We start from the raw sequence: 23,395 nt of genomic DNA, 5'->3' as shown, positions 1-23,395 counted from the left end.
ACACGCACACATCATCATACGCATCCACTCGGACACAGCCATAAACTCGCACGCACCCACATGCCCTGCCGCCGATACTCACACAGAGCCATACGCCCTCTTGACGATACTCTTGCTCCCAACACTGATCCACGCACACAGTAGCACCCATAGGCACTCTCAGCCAACACATACATATCCACACACTCCCCCAGTGTAGATGTTCATACCCTCCCCACAGACACACCGCCGTCAAACCACACCATGACTCTTGCAGGCTATAGATTCACTGCGTTTGATCACTGCAAAGTGCTTCAGGTACACATCCAATTAATACAAATGACAACGGTCCTGGGCCATGGGGTGATAATCCAGCTGCCCATTCCCCACTTGGGTGTTTTTATAGAATGTGAGAGAGACCAGGAGCTGTGCAGTTTGTATCCCAAACAGGAAATGAGCGAGAAACTCTGGGATCCTGCCTCAGAAGCCCCTGCAACTCTGATGGCTGCACTAGGACTGACAGATGAAGGAACAGTTGCTTTCTGGCACTGCCTGTGAAATTTTGCGATTCTCCCCATGCTCCCTCTCCTTTGCTCTTCCTGCCAGGCTCGTGCAAAGCAGTTTGCAGCGATAGGCTAGTTCTTGTAAACAGTTGCTTTTTGGCCAAAAAACCCAAACAACAGAGAAATTCAGAGTAGCTGACATTAAACAAAATTTGCTGCAAGCAGCACAAGTTGCGAGCAGGACAAGAGGCATAGCAGCAGTAGCCGAGAATCAGAGACTGTAGGGTGCAAATGCAGGCTGGCAATGGTGTTGAGTTTAACCCCCATCTCTGGACATATATATTTAGAAAATTATGGTAAAGAGTAAGCATTATATGTTTTGACTGCTGGGGACTCCAGCCCTTCCCCAGGGAGACACGCCAGAGGTTGTGGAGACAGCACCTTTGGAACCTGAAAAAGAAGATCCCTTTGCTTAGTTCTCTCTTTTTACCATTAGAGGCCAATCGGCCAAGGGAGGCCAGGGGGAGAGGTGAAGAAAGAAGGGAGACTCCGTAGTGCACAGACACTGTCATCGTGCACAGAACAAAGAGCCCAGAACATTCTACGCCACGGGGAACAGACCTAGTCGGGGATTCCCTTCCCATTTAACTCATTGCCGTGGTTTGCAGAGAACTAAAAAGTAAGGCACAAATCAAGACCAGCGACATTCTTTCCCCACACAAAACATGCACAAAAATGGTCACTCTCTTGTTCTAGGCAATTTCCTGCCCTTTGAACTCCCACAAAATTTGCCAGAATGACTCTTATTTACTCAAAGGTGGGCCAGAATCCAAATCCTCAACTCTGTACAGTTTCTTACTAGTATCTAGATCACAAAGGATAAGAGGTTATTACTGCTGCCAGCAGGAAGAGTTGCTCTGTTAGCTCAAGTGGCAGAAGCTTGTGCTTTTAGCACTGGAGATCCTGGGTTTAGTCCCTGGCAACACCACACAATGGACAGTCATTACATCTAGCCATGGTCAGTGTTTGTCTCAGGGGTTCTTGTAGGTAGGGATGGGAGCACCAGTGCAGAAATGGAATGAATCTTAACATTGCTCTGGATTATAGAACTTTGGGAAGGTGAGTGAGATGGTGCACAAATACTAAACTGGTTTAAACCAGTGGAGGGGCAATCCCACAGAGTAGGTAAGTACTGCCTAGTCCCCCCTTTCCTGGGCCTCTTGAATCCTGCCTACATATAACATGTGCGTAGTTCCCAAGTGCCATTTTTAATTCCCTTAAAAGGGGGGAACCTGCAGGCACACACTCTACACTCCTGGCTGCCATTTGCCCAATGGCTATCATAGACTCATAGAATATCAAGGTTGGAAGGGACCTCAGGAGGTCATCTAGTCCAACCCCGTGCTCAAAGCAGGACCAATTCCCAGACAGATTTTTGCCCCAGATCCCTAAGTGGCCCCTTCAAGGATTGAGCTCACAACCCTGGGTTTAGCAGGCCAAATGCTCAAACCACTGAGCTATCCCTGCCCCCTGCACCAGCTACTCTTGCTTCATTAGCAGGGATGCTCTGGTCATTGCTCCTCCCACTAAATGGAGTCACAGAGTTCCACTGTCTCCTTAAAGGCACAATACCCTTGTTAAAGAAAAATAACTATTGGAGAGTCTTATAAATATAACTGGTTCTAGATTTTGAAGTAATGTTGAGGAAGGACTGTCCTGGATGCACTGATACCTCATGATGCCACATCCGCTTACTGTAAAGCAATGAAATATGAAAGGTAGAAACATACCAAGCTACAATTATACGAAAGGTAACAAATGAACTATGAAACAAAATTATGATTTAATTAAATGTTTTCTCTCTGGCTCCCACTCAGAAAAAGTGGTAGGAGCAGAGGAATATGAACCAGAAGAATGGATTCTAGACCCAACTCTGCCACTGATATGACCTTCTGCTAGTCCAGCGGCAGTCATTAGACGGACCGCGGGCCAAATCCAGACTGCTGGATGCTTTTGAACGGACCCCAAAAATCTTATTTACTTATTTTTTATTATTATTTTCTCTGGAGTTTGGACCTTGACTATACCTTGACCAAGAAATCTGGACCTTGACAAAAAATAATTGACTACCCCTGTGCTAGTCACTGTCTCGTCTGTACTTCAGTTTCCCTGTGTTTACATGAGGATGGTAGATCCTTATCTTCTACTTCATAAGGGAGTTGCAAGGATTAGTTAGTTAATGTCTGTAGAGTACTCTAAATGCAAGTATCTCTGAAGATGGGATGTTAAGGAAACCTCATGCTGTCTTCATACCCTTTAAATTCCAACACACCCCTCTATTTTAGGACTTCACCTACCTACCAACTGTATCAGTTTTGCAACAAGTGCTTCTCAGAACTTACCATCTCCACCCAGGACACTCCACTGTAAACACATTACTTTCCCAGTGCCCACCCTACAGTGCATGAGCAGCATGTGATGCATTGCCACAGCCTTTGCCTTAATAGCAGCTTTGAAGTGTAAAATGGTCAGGATCACGTGCTGGGTGATTACCACTCAATGGGCCTCCTTGTTGAAGTGGAAATTTCTGATTGCCCAGCTTATCCCCGGCTGGCTGCCCATTAACTCTGAATGCCTGTGGGTCTCAGGCTGAGCCTGCTGTGTGTTCCTGGGCTGTCACAATTCTTTACAATAGCTGTCGGCCTTACGGGAAATGACACAATCTTATTTGAAATAGTGAATTACACACGCCCTAGCGTCTGAGACAGATCTGCTGCATTTCATGCCTCAGTGTGTCAACCCCAGTCCACATCTCAGAGACACTCCGTGAGGTTATTCTGGACTACAGGTGGCTCCTTCATTTAGTCTTCTCTACAGTGGGCACAGAGACCTGAAGATGGGTTTGCCATGAACTCCTTCCCCCTCCGCTCATGGATAGGTGAACTATTCCCTGAGGTGCCATCAAGCCTTCATCGTTTGGGCCCTATTTGTGGCAGGTAATTGTGGGGTTCCTGATAGGCATAATGCTATATTCTCAATGGACGGACACAAATAAATTGATTGAGCTTGTATCACTTCCTCTTAAGATCTTGTCGATGCTTCTAGCATAAGTAGCATCAGCCCTGTCCATTACTCGAATGAGAGCCCTCTACCACAAACACAGTATACTGCAGGAAGTAGTACTGGTGATTCAGCAGGTGGTACTTTTCTCTCTGAATCGGTCCCTCCCTCCCTCCCACCCCCCTGGTGTAGGAAGGTGCTATGCTGCTGTAAGTGACATCTTTGGGGTTAGAACTACGTCCCAAGCTCTCATGACCAGACATCATAACTGATCAGATTTCTGAACAGGCTGAACCCACAAGAGCCAGAATGCTCCAGAAGACAGGCTGAACTCCACCTGAGTTCTTATTCCTGATTCTGCCACTGATGCTTTTGGTGACCCTGGGCAAATCACCTAGGGTACATCTACACAGCACTTAAACACCCACCGCTGGCCCAGGTCAGCAGACTAGGGCTAAGGGGCTGTTCAGGGGTGTAGAGGTTCAAGCTTGGGCTGGAGCCTAGGCTCTGGGACCTGTGAGTTCAAGTCAGCTAACCTGGGCCAGCCATGGGTCTTTTATTCCATTGTAGACATACCCTGAACCTCTTTGACTCAGCTTCCTTTTGTGACATGAGAACAATGGTGCTTATGGTAGCTTCTTTCGTAAAGTGCTTTGAAATCCACATATGAAAATCATTATATTATTTTGTGATGTTCTGTGATGTCAGGCACTGGAACATGGATAGAAACTTGCTTATTACTTAAGCCATTCGGGGGGAAGATACATGGGCAAAGCAAAATGGAAAATGTGGGTTTTTGGGTGGAGGGAGGATTATAACATGGGCTGGTATATATTTTTCATTAAAATAAATTCATTTCCACAACTTATCACTCTTCCATCTCATGATATAACAGGTCTGTAGCTTGTTGCCAACTCTCCTCCCCCTGCCAAACTTTCCACTGAATTCCTCTTTTTGCCAAAGCAAATGGTTTAGACAGTTGTTTATTTTAAAAAGTTGTTTCAACAAGGAGATGGAAAACGGGACAGCAGCACACGCTCGCAGCTGTGCCCGCCAATGAAACATCAAGCGGGCTGCAGAGACCCCATTGGAAGCAGCAGGAACGGGGGGAGGAGATGTACGTGCAGGGGAAAAAACAGCAACAATGACAATTATCCTGGAGTCTCCAACCGTTATTGAGGGACTAGCAATGGGAAGAATGAATTACACCACCTGCTCTGAGCAAAACTTAAAAGACTTCCCTAGTCAAGCAATACCAAAGTTGTTGCTACTAAGATTCCAATTCTGCAGCAAGGCAGTTCAACTAAATGCTACTCTGCTTTTTATGGGCCTGTCAGTGGAAAGACTCTCATCCATCTCCACAGAGGTTGGACGGGACCCTACGTCGCCTTGAAACCTATTGATCATAAAGGATATTTGAGCTAGCTCCATAGTAGCCAATAGCAACCCTGCTCATGCAATATAGACACCATGAGCATTTCTGACACATTAGGTTGTCCTGGGCCTTCTGCATTTCTAATTTAGTGTAGGTCGGGTAGGTAATTTATTTACCAAATGGCTCTGTTTGAGATGGCGAGCTTTGGTATCTGTCCATGCCTCTTGGAATGTGCCCCAGCTTGACTCCCCCACTAGTCCATTAGTCTCAGCAGCTGACAGAAGTAACCAGTTCCAAAAGACCGAGAGAGGCCAACTTTTGTGTTTGAAATGGACATTCTGTCTTTGCCGCTTGGACTAAAGTATCCCTGTGTGCCTTGTAGCTCATTGCCATTAATGGCTATTATCTTAGCTGGATTTTCACTTTCCTCTGCTGCTCTTCAGAACAGTGCTACTATGTTTGTCAAATTTACTGGCATTCAGTGGCTGTGTAGACTTTGACCTCCCATCTTAATGATGCTCAATATTAGTCCCCTGCTTGAGGTATCATTTCATAGTCAAGTCATAAAAAAAGACTGAGAATGGACAGGCGCCCAACCTCCCTTTCATCTTAACCTTGCCAAGGTTATTTCTTTGTCTTTATTATGCCCCTGTACTGGGCAACTGTAGGCAGCAGGATGCTTGCTGTTGATTTTATATCTATTCCAGCTTCTGTGCTGTAGACCCAGCTTGTGAATTCTAATCACTATCGTAGTGATCATGTCTGAAATATACATAGTGTCTTTCTTCCAGAATGATCCAAAGTGTTTTACAAACAGATTTATTATAAAAACTATACACACAGGGTGAAGTTCACCCATGGGCAGAGAACAGATACAATGCCATTGCTTCACTTCAGTGTATTGTCAGCGCTTATGTGGGACTTTAGTGGAACAGAGGCCTTATGGGGTAAATGTCATCCCTAGCAAATAGAAAAATAAAATTTACACCATGGGAAGAACTTGTGAAAAAAATTACATTCATTTGGCCTCAGCGTTTGCATGGTTTTCCCACAAAACCCAGAAGGGCAGTTTTCTCAGGTGACATTCACTCTCATCCTGATTTTCCTATGAAGAAAGCAATTTTTCATCTGGATCAAACTTGTGAAAATTGGTGATAAGTTTCAGGATAGAATTTCTCTAAATCCCTCCCCCTCCACACACACGGGAAATGGCAGAAAATATAATCCCTTGATCAAATCTGTGAATTCTCCTAAAAAACCCAACCCCTCACAGGTGTTACAGTGCACTGAAGGTGAAAAAGCCAGCAGCAGAACAGTGCCCTGCACTCTGAGTGAACCTATTAAGAGAGTTGGGGTAAATTTTTCAGCTTGATCTTACCCGAACATCTGTTTTGTGCATGCACAGATGAGAGTGGTTACAGCATTTCACTTGCGAAGTGAGACGCCAGCGTCTGAGAATCTGGCCCTTAAATTTAAAACATCACTTCTTCACTGGGATAATTGGCATCAACTGGTCCTGTCGTCGTCTGTCTAAGCAAAGAAGCCAAAGACTGCATGGGCCGTGTGAGACTGAACTCCCCCTCCCAACACAAGATGTGGTGGCTCTGAGGTGCACTGGTGGGGCTGTGGGAGGAGGGGGGGAAGCTGCACTACCTGTGTTATACCCGCTCCATGGGTAAATAGATAGCTCTGGTCAGCTATCTTCTATGTTATGGGTAAAATTTAAGGTGGTAGTTTGGCCTAGGATCTATCTGAGAGACTGCCTCTCCCTCTATTCCATGCTGGGTTCAGTGGAAGTATTGAGCGGCAGCCCCATTGCTGTAAGAGAGTGAAGGCGGTGGGCAGGATGTTCTCCACAAAGGACCTTCAGCTTTAGAACTCGTTCCATGCCTTTAGTCCCACATAGCTTGAGTCTATTGCCCTCCAGTCCAGGCCAGGCTGTAAGGCCCTTTGCATCCCTTAGTAGTGAGGAAATGGGAAGACTTCAGTAGGAGCTTTTACTACTGGATCATTGCTGGTTGGCCCTCTGCTGATTTGTCGACTGGAGTTGTCTTTTATCAATGTATATTAGAGAAGCAGAGAGGAGAAAAGGTTTGTAGGGCTCTTTTAGAGTGGATTTCTTATATAAATCTCAATAAATACAGAGCACATTTTGCCAGCACTAAAGACACCTAAAAATAATTTCTCAGGTTTGAAAAGATACTTTGTATTGTTTTAAATCCAAGCTCAGGAAAGATGGCTCTGCCTAACGCCCGGCAATCAATTAGCCAGTACTATATTTAGAACGATATTCAATCCCAGCTGTTAAAACCAGGACTTCATTATTAAAATCAGTGAGCCAGACCATTTCTTCCAAGGCTCATTAGGATTTTTTCCCCCAAGTCTTCCCCCCCCCCTCCCCATTTCATTTCTAGAAATCAAAAGGAACAGGATAGTGAGATCTCTGTGTGTTGTGTCCTACTTTTGCTGGGCAGTTGTAGCAGCAGTTTCCATGGCAGGGACAGAGCTCACGATTCAGCAAACACAGAGAGCCCATTGAGCATGGGAGCTGTTATGGGCTCTGGGAAACACATCTGGTTTGTTGAGAATTTCCCGTTTTGAAAAAGGAGCGGGGGGGGGGGGGGGGGAAGAAGCGAACATGAGAAATAGCACAGTACTGGTAAGGACAGAGAGTTCTCTTTCAGGAGTCCAAGGCAGCTCAATGCCAGTGGGAGAACCAAAGCTCTAGATTCAGCAGAAGCTGGAAAGGCATATGTTCAAGAATAGTAGGGGTGTGTTAGGAGAAGGTAATAGGGAATGGGGGAGAGGTTTCCTAAGTATGTTATAGTCATTAAAATAAAACTTCTCTTGTTAAATGCTTTATGTTGGCAAATGTCAAAAAACGTGTGCAACAAGTTCCAGACATATTGGTCCGGCTGCGGGGAGACACTCCAATTATCCTTAAAGCAACAGGATCCCCTTTTTCCTGCCCTGGCCTGATCAAGGAAATGTATCGGTGCCTCAGAGTGAATGATTTTATGTGTTTAACCCATCACTGACCCCAAGATAAACCGTCTTGTGCCAGTCAGTGCAAGTCAACTGAATGTACCTCTTCTGTCCTACAGCAGGTATAAGAGGGGGAGGACAAAGGACATTTTTATAATGATAGGTAAAATGGTTTGGATACTGTAGGAACTGACCCCAAACTCATACTCAAAATTTATACTGAACTGAACCAGAGTCTTCTTGATGGTTAAAATGTCTGCTTACCTCTTGCCTTCCCCCCAGCCGCTCTTTTCTTCACCTTTTTGTACATCTGCAGTTTTTTGATCCCAGACAAGAATAAAAGCCAGAGGTCCAAAATACCCCACAGAATGGGAGTTCTCTTAGGCAAGCCATACTACAACAGAAGTGGAGGTTCTGGAACATAAGCCACCCTTCCCTTACTATCAGTGCCAAATGAGGACTTTTGTTCAATTTTTGCCATAATAACCAACCAGCTCTTGTTGTGATTTCTGTGGTGTGTGCGGTGAGGCAAACGCTGCAACTTTGAAAAGCCAAGTCATCCCCATTGTGATGGAATGTTATGTCAGAGCGATGGCACAGCACGGTGACAGGACACTGTATTGTCCTGATCCTCCTCCAGCATCATGCTTGTCTTCTGAAAACCAGGAAGCCTGGTAACCCAATTACTGATATTTTATTCACAGTTCAGCTTGTCCCCTCACATCTCTCTCTCACTGCAAGCTACTGACACCAGCAATGGAAACGAACTGGTCCAAAGGAAATAACTTGTTCGCTTTGGACAGCCAACTGCTTTTAACATACCAGCCAACCAGGACAGCTTTGCCATTACATGCTGTTTATTTTAGGACTTGTTCTCTTTTAAATATTTTGATATCCTTATGAGCTTTTCATACATGTTCTTTCCCATTCAACCAGAAGACGGAGGGATTAATGCCAGCTTCTAGTCATCAGCAAAGAGCTGGCACCTCTTCAGAGGGCTACACTTCCCTTACTAGATTTTTTCAAAGAAGCAAATGCGAGCTGATGACAATAATAACTGAATATCGATACATTTATGGTATTTTTCAACGTGAAGGAGCCCAACGTTTCTTGCAGATGTATATATCTTCCACCGTTACATCAGCAGAATTTAGCTAAGTTTTGCCAGGAGACCAGATCTAACAACCCTATTCTTGAAAAACATGCTGTGGGATCTTTAAGAACCAAGAGAGATTGTGCTTCTGATCTCTCACCCAAAAGACAGAACTCCCAATAACAGTATTTCCTAACACCATGTCACAAAAAACACCATTGCCATTTTTCCCCATTCACACCATCCTCATCAATAAGCTCTAGAGAAGAAAAAGATTCAATGGGCAGAACCTAGGAGGGGATCTGGGTTGTATCTGTTCAGTGAATGGGATAGATAGACCAAAATCACCACCTTTAATCTGAAACTCTTTGAATGTCAGGATGTTGCCTCCTGCCTCACCCTGCCCTCATTAGGGTCCCAGCATCTTAATCAGCTACTTCCATTTTGGCTCCAGAGACAGGTTTCTGTTCTCCAGGAGATACTGACCAAAGACGGCCAAAATCTCTCCAGAGCTGCTTGCAAGGTTCAGACTCTGCCCCAGATTCATCCAGGAACCTGAGGCCTAGCCTAGACTTAAGCCATGCCTGAGTGCTACCACCATGGCCCACCTCTAGGGAGTAGAGGACTTCAGTTCCGAGGGCTGCCATTCTGGTACTTTTCACTGGGAAAAAGATGCATGACATGGGGGAAGGAAAGAAGTAGCTGTGTCTGCTGGTTAGGGGGTTTCCCTCCCTCCTCTTACACAGAGAAATACGGGGTACACAGTTTACCCCTTGCTCTCACTTAACCCACTCATCGGGATCCTAAGGAAGCAGAAGAAATGAGCTTCCTAGCTGTCAGAGTCAGTAGTGAGCCACAGAAGGTGGATCTGAAAGCTGCTGGCTGAAAGGTGCAGGTTCCAGTCAAGCACTTTCAGGAACTTTCCTACCTTGTCCCTAGCCTCGTTCAGAAGGTCGTCTAGCTCCGAGAAGCTGAAACTGGCCACAGTGATGAAGTCACTCATGACAGGCACAAACCTGTCCCCTGCTTCCCGCATGCGTCTCTTCTGGTAGTCCAGTTCCTGGAAGAGAAGAAGTCAGAAGCGTTGAGTGGCAGCCAGCAATGGCTCCTCAGTGAGGAAGAATGGGGTTGGGTAAGTCCAGTTGTTCTGGTTAACACAGAGCACAATCTCTCCTCCAATATACCCATCAGCAGCTACAGTTCAGAGCCACCCCCAACCTCTGCTTTCACCTACTCAAAGGCAGAATCGCCATGAGACGGAGGCAAATCTTACTTGTCGTCTCCTGGATCCTGCAATAGTAACAAAAAAGAGTTCCTTACTATCCATCTAATTTATTGTATTTCTAAGACACCTTTAGTATCTAAGTGCCACATAGCTGAGACACTACGGTTTTCCTTATACTTAGAATGGGAAGTAACTGGAACTCAGATAACACGGTGTGGTAACTACAAGTAAATGCTGGTTTATTTAATAGTGCAGTGGTATTGTGAATCACAGGGAAAGCCTTTCAGGAAGGTGCCCTGTTCTGGAGCTGGGCTGATGGCAGAAAGTATCTTCCAGAGAGCTGCTGAACCACACTGGTTCTACAGCAGCGAGGAAGGGCTGCATTGCCCCCAGTTCACAGGGGCATTTTGAGGCTTGCCAGCATTTGTCCCCAATTAATATTTGCAAAATACTTTGAGATCTTTGTATTAAAGATGTTATAGAAGAGCAAAGCCTTGTTAGTGTTCAGACACGGAGTTGTCTGGCCATGTGGTAGAGTAAATACAGTCTTAGGCGTTTGCGTTGGTCTCATTTTTAAAAGTTTTACAAAACACAACCGAGATGCCAGGATTTGGGCTTTTACTCTGGGATACCGCAGTATTTCTATCATCAGAGGTGAAGGATTTTGTTTAAAAAATCTGCTCAAAAGAATGATCGTCAGGGAAGTTTGCTGACCCACTGGTTAGAGCACTAGCCTAGGACTTGGGAGACCCTCATTTAAGTCCCTGCTCTGCCACAGACTTCCCCCGTGTGACCTTGAGCAAGTCACTTAGCCTCTCCGTGCCTTAGTTCCCCAGCTGTAAAATGAGGATAATTGCACTACCTTGCCTCCCAGGGGCATTGAGAAGATAAATACATTAAAGATCGTGAGGTGGTCAGGCACTACAGTGATGGGGGCCATATATGTTTCTTGGATGGATAGATAAAGGATGTGATCAATCCAGCTATCTCCTGTGTCACCAATAGCAAGAGGAGGGGAACTCAGTGTCAGAAGCAGGGAAGCATTTCCCATATAGCTGGGGTACTGGTTTCACAGTCAGAAGAAAAACTTTTAATTATGGAGTATTTGATCAAAATGTACGTGCTTAGACATGAAAGCTCTCCTTCTGATGGCTGAGCCACCACTTCAGCTGGATGGAAACCAATCCCCAGTCTTCAGCACAAGAGTTTGCATATGCATACCACCTTCCTTGGGCACTTTTTCAGCACCACGGCTGCTTATTGATGGAGGCTCAGAAATGCCAATTGAAGCTTAAAAATGTAATCTCCAATGTATCCTGCATGATAAGCAGTGGCTGGATGTGTGATTTCCAAAAGCTGGACTGAACAATAAAGGGCTGTGTTCCATTTTTAAAATCACACCACAAACCTGGGGAAGTGAAGGGTTATAAGTATCTTTAAGAGCAGCTGACTGCAAAACTATTTTTAGTCTTCTATGCTTATGGGGCCTTGAAGAATCTTCTCAACCAGAGGAGCCAGGATTGTGGTGAGAACACTTTGGAAGTTGATCAAAAGTTGCACGTTCTCCCCCACACCTGACAATGATCTTCTATTGTTGCTTTAGTGTTGCATTTTAAGTGCCAAAAAATGTGAAAGGAGTGAGACTGGAAGGTGCAGGCAGCCCAGACTGAAAGCATCATGCAAGGGGCGGGGGGGTGGGGCAAAGGTGACTTAATGGGAAGGAGATTTTGCCCCAGAAGTCTACATATGAGAAAGCAGAGGAGAAGCGGATGGAAGGACAAGAGGGCAAACAACCCACAAATAGAAAACCAAACAAAGTAGGTGCCTGCATTTCAAGGAGGGAATTGCCTAAATCAGCCATAGGTGGGGCTCCCTTCAAACCACAAATCCCATGTCAGTGTTCCTTTTATGGGTGCTTCTGACCTCCAAACACCCACCCATAGCAGCAGCCTCTGTTACTAGTGCTTCCTCCTGACCCAATAATCCACACTGGGTCTGAAGCTTTTGATCCAGGAGGAACTGATGATGACTCACTGAAGTTAGTAGGATGGCTCTGGGGACCAGTAATAGGACACAGAGCCCTCCTCCTCCTCCTCCCTGATCTCCAGTTCAAATCCAGCCCAAGTGAAAAAGGGGCTAAAAGTCATTACCCTCTGCAGGCTGTTTGATGATGCATAAGAAATAAGAGATGGGTCTCATTCAAGTTCCTACCAGAGAGGTGTCCGAATCACAGACATCACGGTTGCCACCAGTTGGCCCCTTTGTTGGCAATCTCAAGTCAGAGACCAAAAAATGAATTGGCAATGGAGACTGAGCTCTGCTCTCATGACTAGAGAGAGAGAGGGTCTCTACAGGCTAGGGTGAAGGCACACCTGCAGGGTCATGTGGGGGAAGCTTGCACTTCTATGGCTGGTTATTGCACCGGTTGAGTGGCTCCATTAGGTCTCCAGGATGCCAGTCTGGCATTTCATTGATAGATTTTAAAACAAAGCCAAGCTATCCTAAAGATAACAGCACCAAAAGGGTGGGAAGTTAGTGCCAACCAGCCTTACACTGATAACCAGGACTGAAAAGGTCACTGATAGCTAAACAGAGCAAGGGTCTCATTGCATTTCAAACATCTCAAATGCTGTCTTTTACCTCTATTTAATGCCATGATTGCCCTCATGTCCCACAGTCAGCAGAGGACACAGTCAGTGTAGGATTCATGGCTTGAAAATCCAGGGAGAAGGAAGGGGGAATATGCAGCCATGCAGCTGTTAGATGAACTTAGGCAAGGGAGGATATAACAACAGTAAGACTTGGCACTTACATAGGACTTTACATTTTCAAAGCTCTATGCAAACATTAGCTAGCTAACCCTCCGAACACCCTGTGGTAGGTAAGAGTTATAATCCTCATTTCACAGATGGGAGGTAGAGAAGTTAAGTGACTCGTTGAAGGCCACACAGAAAGTCAGTGGCAGAGCCAAGATTAAAAAAACAGGAATTCCTGGCTCGAAGCCCTAAACTCAGTCCAACGGACCACACCGCCTCCCACTACACCATGCTGCCTCAGGATGACAGAGGGTATGTCTACACTGCAATAGGGAGGTGTGACTGCAGACATACCAGAGCTAGCTTTGATGAAAGAAACTGGGTTCTATAGAAATTACTCTACAAACCTACAGAAATGAATAGAGAATGGGATCCTTTACACAGGTTTTCTGAACCAGTCTACAGAATTCTACAAGTTGAAATGAAAGGGATGGCCTTTCTCTCTGGTTTCTCCATAAGGAATTTGAAGAGGCTCATGTTAAATCACATTGATTTCCTTGCAAAATGACCCTTGTTGATGGAGAGTTATTTGCAACTATGTAATTTGGGTTTGCTGTTGAATTATTCCTTTATTTCTTTTTGCTGTATACTCTATCAAACCTCCAAATCCCAAGCTCCTTATCCTTCCCACCCCCTTCCTTAATAAATATGCCACCTCAATGAATACCACTTGTTAGCTGCCTCCTGAATTCTACTCATTCTGCAAACGCCCTCATGGTGGGTAGGTATTGTTTATTTATTTATTTATTTTGAGATTTCTAGGTGGAGGACCCATGTGCTGACATGAAAAGCTGAACCCAGGGATCATTTATACCAATGCCTCAGCTTTAGCGCCTATGATGGAATACCTTGGGTCGGAGGGCTGTTTCATCCAAATACACCACCATGCATTCATCTGTTTTGCAAGAGTGCTCTGCAAAAGTTAACCAACAGCTGAGGAAACAAAGGCAGCAGAAGTCCAGCTCTGGGGACTTTCAGCAGCAGTGGGAAGAAATGCCATTGCATGTTGTCTTACAGCTTCTTTGTGTAATGTTTCATCCTGGGTCCCCTTTATCTAGTCCATGTCTTTCTTCACTCAGCCAGGCAGCTGCTTGTGTTGCTGGCAAATGGGGCAGGTTATAATTGCCTAACGTGTAGTGTATTCCCCACCTGTTTACTCCTGCCCCAGGGGGGCATGTGAGACACCTGCTAAGCAACCAGTGATTCCTCCGCACAAAGCAAAGAGAGGTTTATTTCATTTTTTGGTGTCTACGCCATTTGTCAAACTGTGTCTCGCTCTGCGGACCAAGATCAAACGAGCCTTTTGTTAAGGCCGAAGTCTGCTAGGATCATCAGCACAAGCTTAGCAGGACCAGCTTTTATTTATTTTTCCCGGCGAACACATTGTGCTTAATGAGAAAAGAAAAGCCCCCTTCTTCTCTCGTAGAAAATATAGTGTCCCAGATCCCAAGTGGAACATTTTTAGTGTGGAGATTTGGAAATCTTGACATACTTACAACCTCAACGGCTTTCAATCCAGTCTTTATGTTGTTAACTTCCTTCTCCAGCTCCATCAGGCTGCAAGGGAGACAGAGACGCAGCAGTTAAAACAAAAAGGGCAGTGTTACACAGGAATACAGGAACTGCTGTAGCAGAACAGACCACTGGTCCATCAAGTCTGGGATCCTGCCTCTGGCACCAGCCATGCCAGATGCTGGGGACTGGGGGAAAGGCTCTGTGCTGCCTTTTGTATGTGATGTAAAACCCAGGTCCTAACTGCTTGTGGTCAGATTAAAGATCCCATGGTATTTATGGAGAGGAGAAAAAGGTTTAAACTCAGAACATCTGTCACAGGATGCAAGATACCGGCCCGTGAACTCAACCCAGCACTCTAGCATGGAGTACTAGCCACAGGGCTGGTTTGTAATAATTGCCTGATTCACAGGCAGAGAACTCAGCTTCAGCACACACATCACAATGGTCTCAAATCAGTTTCACACCCATTTTCTCCCCCACTTAACTACAGAATCCCATTAGGGACAAACTTATTACTAACCTATCCTTTTATCATGCACTATCTAAATACTGTTGTTGACTATTTCATCACATAGGAGCCCATATGAGCTAACATTGTAGGTTAGCACAATCTTACCCTAAAGATCACTAACAGACAAACTCCTAAACTGTAGTGTTGTACTGGATATCTCCTTAGCATACAAAAGTCAGAGTACTTTTCATTACCACTAGGAGATGAAGTCTGTCACCTCTAAATCACTGGCTAGAAATTGGTTGCAGGTTACTAGTGAGTGAAAAATTGTTTCTCAAACTCTCAACCAATTCCTTAGTGAAGAAGTGTCCACATTTGAAAAAACAGTACTGGTGCTAATTTATGTCTATGTGAGAGCTTGGAGCACAGAACTTCTCTCTTTATAACCTGCGTTCATTTTTCCCTAGCTTTTCACAGGCTGTAGAAGTACCAGACCAAGCCAGCTCTTCATACGGGAACAATAGCTGGGCAAATACTGCACACAGGTATTCTGGGACAGTGCTTTGGAAAAACTCCAAAATAGTTTTGAAGGTAGTTGAAACCTTTTTATTCGCTTTCCACAAATATCCACAGGAACTTTGTTTATAACAAAAACTTTAGTGAAAAGTGAAAGTGTCCTAAACCCTTGTGCAAAAGTGTGTCTGTACAAAGGTTTGCATGACCACCTTGAAAATGGCTTAAACAGCCCAGGACTTATTTGCTGGGTTTTGTTTTTTATGTTTTTTTAAACAACCTCCAAATATCCAGCATGGAACATTATATAATGTAGGTTACCAATCACACAGCACAAGTAATGAATTACAAACAAACAGTCTAGTTGTGGTGACTAGTTCAGGAGTATCAAGCAGGACATGTTTGCATAAAACTCTCAATGATTTCACAAATGACTAGGCTGATCCTCACCTGGGGTAAGTCAGCATGGCTGTCAATGGAACCAAGGCAATTAACACCAGCTGAGGAGCTAGTCCTTACTTGGGAATACAGCAGCAGAGCAAATCTATAAGCAACTAAATGTCTGATTGAAAGCCCACTGAAGTCAATGGAAATTTTTCCTTTAACTTCAACGGACTTTGAATCAAGACGCAAGTCTGACAGTAGCATTGGACTTACTTGACTTTTGCTGCTTCCGGAAGATGCTGCAGCTCAGACTGCATGTCTAGGATATCTGTGTAGTTCTTCTCAAAGATCATAATTAAGTAGTGCAACAGTGTAATATTCCTAAAATAAAAAGGACACAGATGAGAAAGGAAAGCTGGTGGGGGTAATGCCAGCCATTGCAAAGGGTTTGGTGATGGAATCTGGTACGTCAAATGAGGTGAACATCACATAATGAATCAGCAACTCTGTTAATGAAATGAAAATATCACCAATTAAAAACAGACTATTCTCCCAAGAATCATTCCTTCCAAGAACTAAAGGGAGCTGGGACTTAGGGATGCCATTCCAGATATGGACACTCAGGCTCATCCAGGCCAAAGGAAAAAACTATCTAGGCAGTAGCTACATAGGGGATGAGTAACCTCAGAATGTGTATACAGGAAGCACATAGCAGTAGTTAAAATAAAGTTCAGGTTTATTGGTTTAATGTCTTTAAGATAGGGATTAATTCCAAGTGACTTCTTATGGCAGTTACTCATTCTGTGACAGCCTGAAGCCATTCCCCCTGAAACTGTTGTCTCATTAGATCCCGGCAAAGGGGTGGGGGAGGAGGGGTACCGGCGTGGGAGACATCCAAGAAGAACCTAAAGTGCTGCAGGGTATTACTGATTCAGTAGGTGGCACTCTTTCCTTTGAGTCAGTACAGAATCTATGCTCCGGAATCAGGGCCAGCTCTGGCTTTTTTGCCGCCCCAAGACAAAAAAAAAAAAAACCTGCGAGGCGGCCGGAGTGGCGAAGCAAAAAAAACAAAAACAAAAAACTGTGCAGGGCAGCTGGAGCCAGGGTGCAGGGGGACTCCCTGTGCTGCAGACGTGCCCTGGGCAGTGGAGTGCGCGCCCCGGCTAGCGGGGGAGGGAGCGGGGGGGAAAGACAGGGAAGCCACCCCTTAGCACTGCGTTTTGGATGAGAAGTAAAAATTATGGCCCTGGCTTCTTGTGGCTGCTAAAGATTCCATGTCTCTTTTTGCAAAAGAAAGGATATTAAATACAGGTAGCGTTGCTGTATGCAGTTAAACAGCTGACGAGTTCCACCCAAGATGTGACTGAATTGCAGTGCTGTATTAATTGCTTCTAAAGCACTTCAGGTTCCTGCAGAGTGAAAGCACCATTGAAATGTAAAGGTAAGACATCATTTGAAATTCTCTACAGTATGTCACCACAGGAAGCAAGATGCAACATGGTAGCTTTCATTTGCTTGGGGACTTTCAAGCCTACCTGTCTATGCTGGATTTAGTGTCTGCAATTTTGTTCAGGCTGGAGACTTTGAAGCCATACGCACTTCCCCTTTGGCCCTTGTTCATGTAATTGCCAAAAGCCAGGACAACCTCCAAGAGCTGCTTCAAGCGCTTGCTGCGGGTGAGCTCTTTGGAGGCCAGAAGAATGGCTTGAAAAGAAGTAAAAGATGACCCAAGGTTACATCACAGCAGCTTTTCTGAAGGCATTTATCCTCTGATTCTAAGCATTCCAAAGCACAGCCCCAGGGATCCCCAGTCTCAAAGTGTCCAATCCTGGGGCCGATCATGGCCTCAACCAGGGCAATGTCATTTGAAAATGTTGAATGGAACATGCTCACGTGCTCACTGTAATATCCAAGGAGGGGTCCTAGGAGCAGTTTAAATACCTGAATGAATCCTATCTTACCCTCCTCAAAAAGGGCACATTTACAGAAGAGCACTAGGGACTATGTGTATCTGCTGTTACAGCCACACCTGACGGGGAATTACAGGGGTTGGGGCTGTGAAGAAAGTCTGCCTTTAGAAAAAGAGCACACAACGTTGGTGGCTCCGTGGCACAGGGTAAGGTAGAGGGTAGCAGTTAGGACACATTCTGCAGTAACAACTTTATTGAACCTTTGCATGTAATGACAACGTTAGCTGGTGGTCTTGCCTTGTACTGACTGACTCTCTACAAACACGGCATGTGGGTAAATCTCTCAGACATTCCCTGCCCCTCACCGACTCCCTGCAGAGGCCTTTGCCGTACCTTCCACTTTAGGCTTGCATTCTGCCAGCCTCTCTGGGAACTTCTTCTTAAAGAATAACGCCTGCAGCCGCTGCTGGTAGTGATCGATCCTACATAAGGGGAAGCAGAGGGACACCATGAAGCTCGGGGTACCTATGACGGCAACGCTCAAACACAGATTCAGCACAGACACAGTTCATTTTATACACAAAACTGATCCAGAGGTGGGATTACTGAAGCAGCCTGCAGCATATAAAGTCCTATTGCTCCCAATGTCTGTCAGTCAGTGTCAGGTGCTAATACTCAGACTGAGGAGTATAGCAGAAGGACATAGGGTTTGTACTTCTACCAGTTGCCCATGAGATATGGTTAGTTTCCAGTCTTTCAGAAAGATGCATTTTTATAGTAGACTCCAAATGGGGTAAATGGAAAAGGGGTCCCACCCAGGAGAGGTGTCAGGTTGGGATAGGGAAAGGGACAGATCCCAGTGTGGGGAGGCAGGGGAAAATGTGACAGACAGATGGAAAAGGAGTGTATATGAGTCCCAACTAGGAGATCCAGCAGTTGAAAGCCAGATATGAACATCTGTGTACGTGAACAGTGTTGGATGGGTGGAACAAACATGTTCTGGTCAATTCAGAGATTCCCCCTAAATGGCGCCCAGAGAGAGTTCTTACCACCGAGAAATGCTTATATAATGACTTGAAATGTCTTCACATTGTGGATGTCTGGGAGCCCCAAGGCATAATTCAGTGCAGAATCTGGCCCACAATATCTTGATTGTTTTCCATCAATGTCACATTATCCATTTTCTATCACAATTACAGCAGCTCCCAAGAAGCCCCCAGGGCATTTTCTCAGCATGTTACACAGACCTGCTCATTTCATAGAGGAATCGATCAGCCCGGGCCATGCGGTCAATTTCGTGTTTATGTTCCTCCAGCAGGTCGATATCGCTCTTCTCAGGAACAAACTTCAGCAGCTAGAACCACAGAGGCAAATCAAAAACAAGCATGAGGGATCCAGAGAGAGAGAGACACCCACGCAGATGGAGAGTGAGACCGCATGCAAGAGAGAGAGTGAATTGTTGTGCTACTGTGAGGAAGAGCAGCTCTGATTCCCTCAAGTGACTGAATTCTGCTCTTAGTTACACCAGTGTAAACCTACAAAGAACTTCTTGCACTCCCACAGCAGATTTACATTGATGTAAGTGAGTAGAATCTGCCTCTCCAAGTGGAGATTATCTATTCCACTCACCCTACAGTACCACACAAAGCCCCAACTATCTCTCTCCTCTCCTGCCCTGCTCTGCAGAAACAATCAACAATATCTAAGCCACTGTATGTGTGCCTGACACAGGCTGCTATTCATGTGCTGACCTTAAAAGCGCACACTTTGACAGATTTTTGACATATCTGGTGGGAGTCGTGCTTCAATCTGGTTATAAATATTGTCATGCACACCCCCCGGCCCACATTCACGGGGAGCAAATTGCCTGCGAGAAACACCAAGCAGTGGATCTGCTTTTTATCATTGCTCTAATATTTTATCTAAAGAAACCAACACTCTGATATGGAGATACAGAGCAGCTGAATCTCTCTGACACATCAGGGGAGCCGGGCACAGGCTTGTAAATTTTTGTGTATACAATTAAACATTAAGGTCGAGCATACAAAGGGACCATCTCCTATACAGGGATCAGAATAATAAAGAAGAAGAAGCTGACGACTTTGCACTTTTTAATGCAAGGATCTCTAAGCACTATCCAAATATGGGTAAGCATCATTACCCCCATTTCACAGATGGGAAAACTCAGGCAAAGAGTGAACCAACAGCAGAATTGGTAATAGACCTAAGGTCTCCAGTTTGCTGCTTTAATCACTAAACCAGAAATGAAGTAAAGGAGAATAGCCAGCAAAAAAAAGGAGATGTGGGTTGAATAGGAGAGCAGAAGTAGAGGGAAAGTAGAAATGAAGAGAAAGAAAAACTATTACTAATAAAAAATCATAACCACACATTCTCTAGATCAGGAAACTGAAGTGATAATGTAATAGAAAAACTTACTGAACCAAACTCTTCCAGGTGTGACTCCATCAAAATCACCAGGTATGCATTTGGCACACTGGGCAAAATTCTCCTCTTTTACATGAGCACAATTATGTCTCAGGGCCAAATTCAGACCTACTATAAGCGGAGGCATTTCCAGTGAAGTTGACTGAGCTGCATCCACTTATCCTAGGTCTTAAATGGGCCCAATGAGCTGCTCCAAGAGGAGAAACTGGCCCATTATCCTTAGACCAACCATTGTAAGAAGTAATTGTGATTCTTCTCACCTGCTCCAGCATATCTTTGGCCAAGTCTTCTTGTTCATCCATCTTCAAGATCGCCCGTTTGATTTCGTCATTGGACAGCTTCAACCTTTCAATAGTGTTAATACTGCCCCATTAGTAATTTGAGGAATACAAAAAGCCCCCCAGAAAGCACAAGGCATAAAAGGCCACATTGACAGCTTCAACACAGGGCCTCCTATGACACTCTTCTCCTCCTCCCTCCCTCCCCCCCGCTTTGCTAGTCTAAAGAAGTCAGTCGCCTTCGTTAAGATGATCTAATCAATTCTGGTGTACAAAGACTTTCCAGATAATACTTTTTTTTCCCCTCTTCAGCTAATCGAAGTCACATCAAAAGCAGGAGAAGAACAACAACAACAACTGGCTCCTCATAGATCAGAATTCCTTTTATCTTCCCTCATCACAGACACCTTCCTTTTCAAACACTTTTACTCTTCACACCCTGAATCTACATACCATTGAATCCAACTATGAACCTAAGCTTCACCTCTGGGAATATTAAAGCATCTCCTGGCCACTGAGTAATGGTGTTGAATCTTCCCTTCTGGATCAGGGAATAGGTTTGTTTTGTGCAAGTGTATTGGTTTTGCTTGAGAAATTCACTGTGCCAGCATTCACAGCTGAAAAGGGAATTGACAGCATGAATTTAGGCAAGTAGTGAGTTATACCCCTCAGCAGTGCTAGCCACTTCAAGATAGGAGCTCCTGTGCCAGACGGTCAAGGTGGTAAAATTATCATCCTCCTCTCACCAGCCTCTGCCCTCTTCTTTAGAGGTCTGCAGTTAATTAGGCAATCAGTTATAGCAAAACAAGCAGGGCTCAGTGAATTGATCAAAGAGTCTTTTCACTTCTAGGTCACCAGTTCAAATCCAATGCAGACCAGCAGCAATCAAAACTTGTTACCATCTAATGGCTGCCAGCTGGCTTTTCTGAAATGGGCTTGGTGGTCCACAATCCAGTTCTTAGTGAACTGCTGTCCATATTTACAAAGTCCACACACCATATTTGACATCCTCATTGGTTGTTCCGAGATGGAATGGACCACAAAGGGAACTGCCGTCTTACTTCCAAAGAAAGTCTCTACATCAGGGGTGAAGCTTACAGGCAAGGCAAGGCAAAGTGAGGAGTGGGAGGGGAGAGGAGAAGCTTTTGTGCAGAAAGGACTTCAGTCTCCATGGACTTTCCTCAATCAATGCATTACTTAACATTTAGTAGAGGGGGGAAAACAAAAATAAATGAGTCATGGGGTTGATGAATGCAGCAGAATGTTTTTGTCTTCAGTGCTGAGAAACATCACGGTAACATTTTATGCTGCTATTGCCATTTGGATAGGATCACGTTTTTGGAACTATTCAAAAGCAAATGTAAATGCTTTATTTTTACAGACAGGAAATATTACTAAATCTGAGAAATTTAAATCATTTTAATGTTGCCCAATATAATAAACAGCTGGGAACTAAAATATGAATCAGCAGACATTCAAAAGCTTTTTAAAAATTATGCTTCCTAACTAGCTTCAGCTATGCTGTTCCCAACTATTCATCCAGTCTGTTTTAGAAATGAAGCTATAGTAGAAATGGTGCACAGGGCCAACTGCCAGCACAAAAGGTAAGGAAACTAGATTTCCATACAAGGCATACAGTTGAGTCACAGTTAGAAGAGAGGAGAGGATTAAAAGGCTCGGAAATGAAAGGTTGGAAAAAAACATTTTACTTCTAGGTTACCAGGTTGACTCAAGCTCAACTCAACACAGGGGGAACTGGGTGAAATTCTATGGCCTGAATTAAACTAGAGATCAGACTAGATGATCTAATGGTCTGACCCCTTCTGCCCTCAAAATCTATCAGTCTTAAAATCTGTGAGTCTATGAACTTGCTAGTGATCAAAACCGGTTACAATCTGATGGCTGAAGAGCCTAATGTGAAATGATTTGGTGGGTCTCTGCCTACTTCCTAGCCGATGCATACACATTGTGGCTACATAAATGTTGTGGTTTTGTTTTTCTTGGGACTGCACCTTTACATTTCTAGGAGACTGCTCTCTGCAGGAGGAAGGTGCCATATTGTGAGGCAGAGATCCTGCAGACTTTACAGAGGAGACATGCACACCGTGCTCTCACATGGAAATCTAACTTTGTCTTTACTCTGATTTTCACCCTGACCTAAAATAGAAACAATTCAGGCTGAGAGGATATGGAAAAACATAGCATTCGTTACGTAGATCATCCTCTCCAACTGGCATCAGTTTCAACAAGGGGCCCAAAACTGAACAGACAGGTTTGAGGTACATTGGCAAAGACAGTGGGAGAAGCTCATGTTGCTGCTGGTCACTAATCTGTTCTGTGGCCTAACTGAAGACTTCAGTTTCCAACTCCATCGACCTGGCACCTTTCACCAGCATCAAAATCACTTCATGCATCTTTTGTTCAAAACTATTTGAGAGCCCCAAAATGACAGACAGCTACATAAACACTGATTTTTTGGCTGCATCTGTGCCCAACCACAAGCAGGAAAATATCTGGCTTGGTTGACCCAGTCCATATTAGAGAGTACCATAAAGCTTGCCCAATCATCTGCAAGGAGGCAGTTGAGCTTGGTCACTTGCAAGCGGGCATCCCATACTATTATAGATCCTATTAAATCTGATAGAAGGGTCTCATCAAAATGGGGTTTATTTTTCTGTTGGGGCAGTAACTGCTTGTAACACTTGAAACGTCAACAGCACAAACATGGATTCCCACAGTTAGAAGCCAGCTGAACAACTGGCCCGAAGGTTGTTAATCAAACGATTCTCGTTATATTTTCGAAACTCCCAATCAGCCCTGTAGAAGATCTGAAAATCTCCAACAGTAACGTGAAACAGATGTG

General features: G+C 44.6%; 1 protein-coding gene across 14 annotated transcripts in view; it reads right to left on the bottom strand.

Moving 5' to 3' along the window:
• DAAM2 (dishevelled associated activator of morphogenesis 2) overlaps positions 1-23,395 on the bottom strand; it is a 243,033-nt gene that overhangs the window by 5,787 nt on the left and 213,851 nt on the right. For 11 of the 14 annotated variants that reach the window (XM_065589271.1, XM_065589270.1, XM_005289498.5 and 8 more), the window contains 7 exons: positions 20,515-20,599; positions 19,057-19,163; positions 18,203-18,291; positions 17,435-17,603; positions 16,173-16,280; positions 14,533-14,593; positions 9,924-10,055 (listed from right to left, as the gene is read on the bottom strand). In XM_065589271.1, coding sequence (XP_065445343.1) covers positions 9,924-10,055; positions 14,533-14,593; positions 16,173-16,280; positions 17,435-17,603; positions 18,203-18,291; positions 19,057-19,163; positions 20,515-20,599 — 751 coding nt within the window. Of the gene's footprint in view, positions 1-9,923; positions 10,056-14,528; positions 14,594-16,172; positions 16,281-17,434; positions 17,604-18,202; positions 18,292-19,056; positions 19,164-20,514; positions 20,600-23,395 lie in introns of all 14 variants that reach the window. The other 3 variants (XR_010599842.1, XR_010599841.1, XR_006174048.2) reach the window with 1 other exon arrangement.

This window comes from Chrysemys picta, chromosome 3 (genome assembly GCF_011386835.1).
Source record: "Chrysemys picta bellii isolate R12L10 chromosome 3, ASM1138683v2, whole genome shotgun sequence".
Classification (NCBI taxonomy): Eukaryota; Metazoa; Chordata; order Testudines; family Emydidae; genus Chrysemys; species Chrysemys picta.
The sequence above is the reverse complement of the archived record's forward strand: the minus strand, read 5'-3'. Positions and strand labels throughout refer to the sequence as shown.